This window comes from Ammospiza caudacuta, chromosome 5 (genome assembly GCF_027887145.1).
Source record: "Ammospiza caudacuta isolate bAmmCau1 chromosome 5, bAmmCau1.pri, whole genome shotgun sequence".
In the NCBI taxonomy this organism is placed as follows: Eukaryota; Metazoa; Chordata; class Aves; order Passeriformes; family Passerellidae; genus Ammospiza; species Ammospiza caudacuta.
This window is the reverse complement of record NC_080597.1, coordinates 40,791,999-40,802,786: the sequence shown is the minus strand read 5'-3', so window position 1 is coordinate 40,802,786 and position 10,788 is coordinate 40,791,999. Positions and strand designations below refer to the sequence as shown.

The 10,788-nt window shown below is 49.1% G+C and overlaps 1 protein-coding gene across 1 annotated transcript; it reads right to left on the bottom strand.

Moving 5' to 3' along the window:
• Positions 1-644: 644 nt before the first annotated feature.
• CSRP2 (cysteine and glycine rich protein 2) lies at positions 645-9,362 on the bottom strand. The gene is made up of 6 exons (XM_058804649.1): positions 9,310-9,362; positions 5,519-5,637; positions 3,451-3,619; positions 2,312-2,444; positions 1,543-1,636; positions 645-946 (listed from the first exon to the last, which is right to left on the bottom strand). Exons 2-6 carry the CDS (start codon positions 5,628-5,630, stop codon positions 870-872), a joined length of 585 nt encoding a protein of 194 aa, XP_058660632.1. The 5' UTR covers positions 5,631-5,637; positions 9,310-9,362; the 3' UTR covers positions 645-869.
• Between the last annotated feature and the right edge of the window lie 1,426 nt (positions 9,363-10,788).

Genomic DNA, 10,788 nt, shown 5'->3' with positions numbered 1-10,788 from the left:
TCACTGCCTCAGACCATGGTCATAGATGTTGCTTGAAACTGCTTTAGACCACGCTGACACAATTGCTTAGTGTTTCATTGCAGCAGTCCCAGTTATGTGTTTCCATAAATTCAGTGTTGTGAAGGGTTCTTTTATCCCAAAAAAGTATCAGCTTGTTTCTCAAACTAGACAAGAGTTTCAAAGTTCTTTTCCTATCTTTACCTAACTTCTTAATCTGCAGCTGTCTGGGTGGAGTATTCCTGCACAGTAAGTTCTGTGCATAACAGTACCTCAATACCAAAGCACGCTCAGTCCCCCAGAATATTACGCTTTGGTTTTCATTTACTTGAGACTCTGTGCCAGAGACAGGCAGCCATTTAGGCACACAGGTACCCCTTATCTATCACTTTCAGAGCTGTGTCACCCTAGAGAGCAGTAGATTAAGATTTACTGCTTTTGTGCAGCAAGCAGCTCTTTGCCTTGCACACACATATATTATGGTGTGATGCTGGAGGAGAGTTATTCAGCTCTGAAGGCCATGACTGCGTATGTCCAGCTTTCAGCAGAGCTGTGCATCAAGTCTGTAAAGCATCATTCTTCCACCCCTGAAGTACCCAGTAACACTCCCCTCACTTTTATTGTTGACAAAGTAGGCAACACTTAGATTTAGGGTATATCAACAAGCAAAGCTTTATTACATTGATACTCAGTATTAAAAGTTACAGTGTGATACACAAGGCAAGAAAAAAAGCATTGTGTGTGTTTTTAAAATCATTGGCTGAAGGTACACTACAGTAACTAGTATCTGTTTCACAGTAGTTAGTAACATTTGGAAAACTCTTGCTCCTTCTGGCAGGATCTCAGCAGAACTGGAAGGCGTTTTAGCCCCCTCACTGGGCATGAACAAGGGCACCTGCTCCCTGGCCATACCCAAATCCCTTGGGGCCAAAGTTCTTCGCGTAACAACCTGTGAGAAAGATGAACACACAGTAGCTGAGTCTTCTAGCACATTAATTAAGAACAGCACTGTCTGGGCTAAGCCTCTCAGTGGCTTCTCCTTAGTCACTAGAATATCTCCCTAGGAAGCAACACTTAGAAACATTTTGTTAAGCTGCATAACTAACAGGACTGAACTCAGTAGCCAGGATTGTTCCATCTGTGTAGCTCCCCGCCCACTCTGTGACAGCAATTCACAGGTCCAGTCTGTGGCTTGGTATCTGTAAGTCATTTGTTGTCATCAAACCACTGTGTGGATCAAGTTTACATCCACAACCACTCAAGAAGGCAGAGCACAATGCTTGCTGGCTTGTTTTCTTACTCTGATCAGGCACAGGGCAAGGCTGCTGCTGCATTTTTCAGTATGTGATGTCTTACTTGATGCAGATGTCAATTACATCAGCAGCTTCAGTAATATCCATTTCATTTTTTACTCTATTCCTATGACTTACAGAGCGCTTCCATGTGACCATAAGCTGAATGTTTCTTATGTCAGCAAGACATTGACTGTTTGTCCTTGTAAGGCATCTTGAACCATAAACAAATGCTCTTTGCTTATTTTCTCACCTTTACAATAGATTTCTCCCTCTTTTTCGGTTAGGGTTGTAGATTCTAGGCTTTTTCCACACTTGGCACATCGGAAGCAGTTCTTGTGCCATGGCTAGAGAAAAAATAAAGACAGTAGTATTAATACACAGGATACCCAAGTTGGTAAAAAACCACATTAACTGGAGATATCTGCATCACTATTGGTTAGAGACTGGTGCAATGAAAAGCAGCTGAAGTGCACCAGCAGCAGACAAGAGTATCTGCATTTCTGTGAGCAGCACAAAGCCCCAGATTCCACCCAACATTTTGCTCAGAGCAGCACTCTGAAAGTTTGGGCTTGCTGTGATCAATTCAGAGCAATCTTGGCTCTCAGTAGCAAGTAAGCCAGACACCAGGCAGACTGATATGCAGTTTAACATGGTATTTTCAGAGACCATCCCCCTTCAGATGAAACATTCTTTAGATGAAACATTTGGCCTCCCTCACAAGCTGCACACCTAAAGATTGTTTCCTCTTCTGGGTGAGGGGCTTCTGTCGCTTTCTTCAAATCTTAAACATGAGACAATATTAAATCTTCACCTTTGAAATCTAAAGCGATCACTCATCACCCTGCATTTCAAGTGCTTTTTTTTCAATTAAGTTGATTGATTTGATTATTTCCAGTGCAAAGAAATGCAGTTTTAAGGTAACTGCCCTGCAGTTGGTTCCCTGCTGGGACTGACATCACACACCTTGCCCAATTTAAAGTCCGCATAGCAGGTACAAAACGGCACATGCAGTTCCTTACCTTGCCAGCTCCTATTACTTTCTCTGCTGCATAAACAGAATCACCACACCTGGAGCATTTCTCTGTCCCTCCAAACTTCTGAGCGAACTTGGAAGGGTTTGGATTTGTGGTGGGCCGGTGAGGAGAAGGCGTGCTGAAAGAAACAGGAGATTTGTTTTCTCTACTCTTACTCAAATGATCTCTTGCTCTGCTTAGCAACATGAACAGACCACGACCCAGCAGATAGTACAGAATACAGTACTGCTGCAAAACTGGAGAAGTAAGTTACCAGAAAGGCTATCCAATTACACTTGGTAGAGAAAAAACCAAAGCCACAACAACAAGAAGAGAAAGGCCATGCTTTAAAGGATAAAAAGAAGGTACTGTAAAGGCTAATTTCTTCAGAGCCTTCCTTTTTTCACTTAACTAGAAGAACTGAACTCCATCAGAACATGGATTTTTCAGACAGTAAGCTACAAATAATTCTGTTAAGTTCCTGTCCACTGATTATAATCAGGAACCTGAATGGATCACTGAACTTGGTTGCAGAGCATACATCATATAAATATTAAGCAGTCATTTGGGAACTTGCATGAAGCACATTGTGAGACATACCTCAGCTTCTTTCCACAGAAAAGCTGTGCTTTTCTGGCATTCCTAATGCTCTGCTTTACAACAAGAACTTAATCAGATTAGGAATGTTTACTATTTAATGTGACTTTTGGTTTTGGCTATAATTAAGCACAAATGGTTCTTCATTTGCCAGTTAAAAATTCGTTCTGCTTGTGGCCCCAGATTCTCAGTTGTCCAAATCCATCCCTGCAAGAATCTGTAGAACGGTAGAGCAATGTGAGACCCACATTCACATCTGCGAGCTCATGCAATGCCATCAGCAGCTCCATAATCCAATCCCCTATGGCTCATTCATAAAATGAGTGTGTCCTTGCTTGCACTAACTCCTGCTTCTACTGTTCTGACTCACACAATCACCAGTGGGAGCTTCATGCAATGCAGGTTCAATGCCCTGCATTCAACTAGACTGGGGTATTTTGCAGCGTTTCTATTCCCAACATGAACATAAACAAAATCCAGCCTGAAAGACTCCTCTGAAAATAGTACTGAAGGACAAGGGCCATGCACCCCCAACTCAGTTCACTCACCTCTCAGGCTTGATGCCTAGTCTCTCTCCCCTGTCCATGTTCAGCGTGCCTGCCCCTTGGCCATATCCATAACCTTTTGGGCCATACTTTTTCCCATAGCAAGATTTGCAGTAAACCTCAGCATCATGAATTGCTACAGTTGTGCTATCCAAGTTTTTCCGGCAGACCACTGGAGGAAAAAAACCAAAACAATTAAACTGCCTTAAGGGACTATTTCCATCAGCACACATGGTAAGCCAAAAATCAAGTGAGAAGTGATGTGGTTTTCCCTGTTCAAAATTCTTCCCATTAGGCAGTGGGACCACCAGAGATTAGAGGGAGCAAGTTGCTGTTTGAATTTGTGAATTATGCTTAGCCCCATAAAGGGCTCTATTCCCTCCCACCTCTTCATGACCGTAACATTTAAAGCCTGGAAACTTGCCATGGTTTGATGAACGAGGCTGCTCAGAAACCCAGAGAGGGCAGTCTGCAGTTTCCCTTGACAGATGCCATACAGCATGAAGCCAAAGCCTATCAGTACAGAAGAGCCCCTGCTCTGCCCTTTTGGCCAGGGTGGGGCTGGGAAAAAACCCGAATCTTCAAGGTTTCCCACCTCCCTCACCCCCCAATACTGCTTCAGGGCAGAGCTGGGGCTGGTTCTCAGCTGACACTGGAGGGGCTGTGCTTTTCTGGCATTCCTACATTGTCCTCCAGCACAATGAAAGCCCTCTACTCAAGGTTACAGTAGAAAGGAGAACTACTTCCTTCCTAAACCTCCTTTTGTATGGCAACTGCCATGCCCTTTCCATCTGCAACAGCATTATGCCCATGAAAAAGAATTTGGGGGAGAAAAAAAGAAACACTCTCAATGAATTTTTTGTTTAAAGATTTTAATGTCTGCAAAACACTGGTTGACTTTTGTGTATGGCAATCATTAGCTCCAAGGTTCTTTTTATAAAATATCCAATAAGTAAATCAATTAATGCATGTTTGTTAAGCCTGTGGACTTTAACCCCAACAGAAGTATGCACTAAGGAAAACCATGTATTCAGACACACTAGAGCCATTGTTTGACTGCAAGTTCTAGGTTTCTTTTAATAATAACTCCCATAAAAGGCTGAAAATGAGGCAGCCGAGGCATCTAATCTTTGTTTTTTGTGACCACTGTAGAGCTCAAGGAAAGGAGTGTAGGTGTGCCAAGGCTCTCAACACCAGCACAGCACACCAAGGTTAGGCAGCAGACTTAACAGCAAACTTGTTTGAGAGGCCCAGGGTGACTGCAGACAATATAAGAAGGCTAAACCCTAGTTCTGCCCATATGTATTAATCACCAACAAGTGGGGAAAAGCAGTACCTCATGTTTGCAATAAGGTAAAATTCTCTGATTCGGACAGAGAGGCTGTCTGCTCGCAAAGTAGGAGCCTCCGATTCACAGAGACCCTTTGTTCCCCTCATCTAAGCAGAGGTATTTTCAGCACAGAAAGCGATTTTCAATGCCTCACTAGGCTTGTTGGTTGGACTGGAAAATAATGCTTTGGACTCCTTTCATCTGAAATAAACCACAGGCCTCTGTGCCAAGAAAGTTTAGGCTTTTGGCTGTGCTAAAGCATCAACAACTCTGCTGTGCTTGTGTGCACTGCTGTCCTGGTCTGCACAGGACTCCAGGGCAGCAGTTTGATAACTGTTCCTGCAGCCTCTGCCAGCCCCAGGACCACGGGGAGAAGCCCAGCTGAGCTCAGATCAGTGCAAACAAGGCTCTGCCACTGGCCTTCCTCCTCTGCATGAGCCATGCTTAAGCCAGGTTTCCAGCCTCAGGATCCCTTAGACTCCTGAGGAAATTTGTACTCCTGGCAAGAATACAAATGGATGTGCTCTGCTCTGAGACATGACAAAACCTCTCACTGAGAGGTGAGCTCTCCCCTCGGGACTGCCAAGCCCAGGAAGCACATGGGGAAGCAGGAATCATGACGGACAAAGTCACCTCTGGCCACTGCCCTTCCCAGTGTCAGGGACACCTTCTGTGGACCAGCCCCCTGCTGCTGTGACCCCCACAGCTACAGCAGGAGAGATTTTGGAGGAGAATACTTACTGCAGAGGAAGCAGCAGCGGTGGAAGCTCCTCCCGTCGCACTGTACCTCCTCAGCATGGTAGACGGTGCGGCCACAGGCTCCGCATTTGTTGCCACCTCCCCAGTTCGGCATGGTGGTTCTGTGTGCCCAGCCAGGCAGGAGGGGAGGAGGGGATCGTTAAATGCACATTAACAATTAAGAGACATTGTTAAATGCAGTGTCTTCCATCACCCTGGCCCCAGGACAGCTGGGCTTACAGGCTCCTTTAAACCAGATCTGTGAAGTTTGGGTGGCATCAGAGCACAACTCTGTAATTTCATCAACTGTTTAAAAACATGACCCTCCACTGCGTGAGAAGATTTTGGGACCAGTTCAATTTCCCAGCTCTTCAGATGCCAGACCAGACTTAAAGGCTTAGGCAGGCTCTCTACAGCTGTTTGTAAAAGCAGACGAACTGGCAAGGGGAACAGAGACCACTGCTGCTGAACAGCAAGAAAAACAGAGACACAGTCTTCACGAGCCATGTCCTCTGTCCCTGCCCGGGGATTTTGAAAGTTATATAAATTGGATATGCACAAATTACAGTTTCATGCAAAAGAGCTTTACTGTACCTGGAACGAATGCCCCCCCAGATGGATATAATTTCAGTTTCTATGCTTCACTAATGCTGGGCCTCTTGTCTGATAGAAGCAAACCAGTTATGCCAACAATGGCGTTTTGTTTTACTGCAGGGCCTGTCATTTGGGATGTGGAACAAGCCAAAGTTCACTTCACCGGAAAACCACTTATTAGGGTTGTAGGAACATTCTGAACTCCTTTGAGATCACACCTGCACTTCAAAGAAGTTTAAGGGGGATTATTTTCCAGAGACTCCACCCCTGTTACATGAACTGCACCTTTACCAGGCCGGTATATCAACCAAACCCAACTGCTCAAGTAGCCACAGCTGATTTAAAAGGAAGTGAAACCCCCTCTCATGCATTACTTGCAATGGACACTCAGAAAACTCTGGGGACAGGCATCTCACCCAGTGTGTCAGCCTGTAGCCTTGGGAACAGTCTCTTACATTAAGCCAGAAGCAGTAGCTGTCCCATCTCAAGCTGATTTGCTCCCTCCTGAACTCCCCTGCACTCTCTGGCACCACCATCAGTGGTTCCCCCCAGCTCCTCCCATTCACTGTCTGGGGTTAAAGCTCCAAAGCAGATCCCTGCCCATCACCCTCGAGATCTCTGGGGCTTTCCTCCCGCCACCACTGCCACTACCGTGAGCTAACACAGCTGTGTTTGCTGAAGGCTCAGCTCAGCACCACCACCTCCCACCAGCACAGAGGCCAGCAGCAGCCAGACAGGGCTACTGCCTCCAGGAGCTTAACCCAGCAGAGCTGCTCAGCACTCATCACCCCAGTGCTCCTTACTGATTCTCATTTCACACAGGGCTTTTGGACAAGGACCATGGTTTGCCCACAGGCACCTCCTGCCATCCTCCCCCACCAGCAAGAGCATTCCCTCCCTGCAGAGTTCCCACAGCAGGACAGGTCAGCCATCAGGGAGGGAGGCTGGGAAGGAATTTCTTGGGACTTCTGACTTTTCTCTGCAAAACTCACCTTTAGTTGCCCTGAGAGGCTCTCCTAGGCCTGACAAGGAGAAGATACACACAACATCATCCCCACACAAAGCCCAGAGCCTGCTGCCTTCAGTTAACTCTGTGCTCATCCCTCTGAGCCAGAAGCAGAGGACTACCAATCTCCAGTTGCCTCCCTTGTCAACAGAGAGGAACTGGAAGTGCCACCCCAGGGAGCTAGAGAGGAGCACTTTGCTTGAAGAGCTCTTTTCTCTAAGGAGTTTTTCTCCCAAAGCGGGGGACAGGCCTCAGTGCAGAGCGAGCTGCCTTGTACCCCAGGCAAGGTAGAGCAGACTCCCAAATCACAACTGAGAGCAGCAGTTTTGGCTAAACCTGAATTATGTGACCCATCTTGCTTGGTGAAACAAGCCTCCCACCCCAGCAGGATGAGCAGCAGCAGTTCAGCAGTGCAAGGTAGGACGTGTGGTTCCCAAGTAAGACATGCTTCCAGGTAGCTGCTACAAGACCTTTGTCCAAGACAGGCAGACAGCCATTCATGGCATGTGGGAAAGTGAGATTAGTTTATTAACCTAAACTGGGGCACCTTAGGTACATTCCTAAGCAACAGCTTAGGAACCTTGCTTGGAGTGGCTGAGCAGTGCCATTTGCACACTGACACCAATTACTGAGAAAGTCCTTTGTTTAATACTTCCATGGGATTAGCATCATACTGCTCCATGGTTTAGCACTAATACCCTGACCTAGCTCATAAAATTAGTTTTATGACATTTCCCACTTTGCTTTTGTCATTCTTGGCACAATTGTACAGTCTAAAAATCAAGATTCCATTTCTTTTATCCAAGTGCTTGGCTGTGCTACCGCACAGCAGCTGACATCAATCAGAGCAAAGAGCGTCCTTAGCTAAAGAGAATATAGGCTGCACAACGCTCTGGAAAAGGAATGCACGGACAGGGGGGAAAAAAAGAAAGGGAGAAAAGATTCCTTTCCACTTTGTTTGCTTTCCAAAATGTAAATGGTATTTGGTACAAGAACTACTTCTGTCTTTTCCTCTCATCACCACCATCCTCATGTTCTATTGTACACTTTCATGAGCCTGCATTATCTTAATCGTTTTGTTAGCAATTCAGTTTCCATGCACACTACAGCTGAGGACCTGAATCAGGTTTCCCCAGCTTTGCCCCAGATTTCACATGAAATGTTGGGCAAGACAGGGTGCAGCTCCACCCTTTCTTCCCCGAGAGAGACAGAATACTAGACGACCCGACAACCATTAGCTAACTCAAAACTTCTGATAAGGGCTTTGGGAATTCATTAAATGAAAAATAAAAAGGAACTGAAGTCGGTAGGTCAAGGTAACCGTATTCTCTTCCAGGGAAAGTATTTCCATTTATCCTCCCCATGATGTTCCTATGACGCTTGCGTGGGAAGAACGGCAATATTTCCTCAGTTACTCAACAGCAGGAGCTGCCTCCTGGCAGCGGTGCTCAGGAGGCGCCTCGGGGGCGAGGGCTTGTGCTCGGCAGCAGCTGTGCCCCGGGACAGCGCACCGCTCCTCAGAGCCCGCTCCTCACGGCCGTGCCCCGGGACAGCGCACCGCTCCTCAGAGCCCGCTCCTCACGGCCTTGCCCCGGGACAGCGCACCGGCCCGGCCCGCTCCTCACGGCCGTGCCCCGGGACAGCGCACCGGCCCGGCCCGCTCCTCACAGCTGTGCCCGGAGCCTGCTGCTGCCCAGGGCTCCCTGCCGAGCGCCGGGGGGAGCGGGCTCAGACCGCCAGCCCCGCCTCAAGCCTGCCCTGCTCCCTCGGGACTCTCCGGCTGGTTCCCGCAGGCCTCCGGGGAGCTCAAAAGCAGCAATCAAACATCCAGGTGATCTCACTGCCAACACCAATAATTCTGGCTGTCTGATGCGGCTTGATGGCAGCTGCTCGTACCCAGCACGCATCCACGGGACAAACCGCGGCAGCCGCCAAGTCCTTTCCGACCCATTTGCTAACAGCGGCTCAGATTCAAGAGACCTAAACCACCCGCAAGACAGACACACAATAATTCCAGGCTATCCGGTTATCCTAGACGGCTTTGTCGGGGAAGCCCGCAGCTCCATCATTAGAGCAGCGGAGCGGGTGAGCATCGCTCCCGCCCGCCACCTCCCCGGCCCCGGCTCGCCGTGCGCCGCTCGCCACCCCCGAGCCCTGCCGGGATCCGCTCCGGCCCCCCTGCCCCGGCACTCACCTCGGCTCGGCCCGGCGCGTCTCAGCCCGGCGCGGCCCCGCGGCGCCTTAAAGCGCCGGGGCGGAGCCAGAGGGGCCGGGCCCTGCTACCCGCGCTGGGCCGGCCGGGGCTCGGGACGCGGGGCTCGGCGCTGCCGGGGCCGCCCCGGGGGCAGCGGGACATGGCCCAGCTGCAGCCTCGGACCGCAGCACCCCAGCTTGCGGTTTCACCCAGTTTTAGGGTTTTGCTTGACGTACTTGCCGGCTCCGTGACCGTGTTTCCCCAGAGCACAGGGAAAGGATGCAGGGGTCGGGAAAGCGGTTTCCCAGGACGTGAGGAGCGGGCGCAGGCAGGAGCCTGTGCCCGGCTCACGGGAGCCTCGGGGACTCGGCACCGCGGCTCCCGCTGAACCACTGCTCCAGCGGGGACTGATGAGGAGGGGCCACAATATTTTCACAAGAGGCCGGCAATTAGCGCTGTCTACAGCATGCTGGAGAAAACTGCCCGAGGCTTCAGCTGCTTTCTGTAAGCGTCCCAGTTTCCCAGGGCTGTTGCACACTGGCTCTGTCGGTTTCAGGATTATGCGCAGGGCTCCCTATGCCTAGCGGGAGATGTGGGCTTCTCCCCTGCTCGTTATTAACCCAATACCAAGTCACCTACTCGTTGGCCACAGGAATGCCAGGCAGCACGGGAGCGACCTTTTCACACCCACCAGGGATGGAGCCCCAGGAATGAGGCTCAGCGAGCTTGGTGGAGGCAGCACGCAGGAGCCCTGCTGCACAAGCACTGTGCAATGAGGTGGGCTGTGTGCTGGCTGGGGTGAGAGAGATCCCGCCGAGCTGCTGGCACAGACACTGGGTGACATGCCACCTGGGCCCAAACTGCCTGTACTGGGAGGTGACTGACAATGACCTCCACCCCAGGTCAGAGAATACAAGGGTTACTCTTCCCCGCCTTAAAATGTACTTTCCATGTACTGCAGCCTGCATGCTGGCAGCTGCAACTTGCTGAGATTTTTTGCTTTCCATTTTTTAATTTTCTTTTTTTTCTTTGTAAAGAATCTTGAGTGACCAGACTGTGCATGATTTATGTGCATCTCGGAGTCCTGCTCCATAAGCAAAGCCAGTATCTGTTCCTGTGGAACAAGCTGGTGTTCATTGTGAGCAAGACCAAGAGTCTGACCTCAAGCAACACAGCAAAAACTTTATGTGAGGCTTTGAGGGAAGTGAGCACTAGGAGAAGCAGAAGCGTTAGCAACTGTTGTTTCTTGAATTGGAGGTTGCATGAAGGGAGACGATCTCTCAGAGTCGATGAGAGGCTGTGAGTCAGAGCAGGCTGACTCCATTTGCTGCAACAGAGCCTGTGCTCTCTTGTCCAACTTGTCCTGCTCCCAGCCCTGCTGGAACTGCGTGTGATGATGCTGAGTTATTTACCATGTCTCCTCGGGTAGCCTCCAGAGCTAATACATTTTGTCTTTTGATAACATTTCCTACAGAGTAC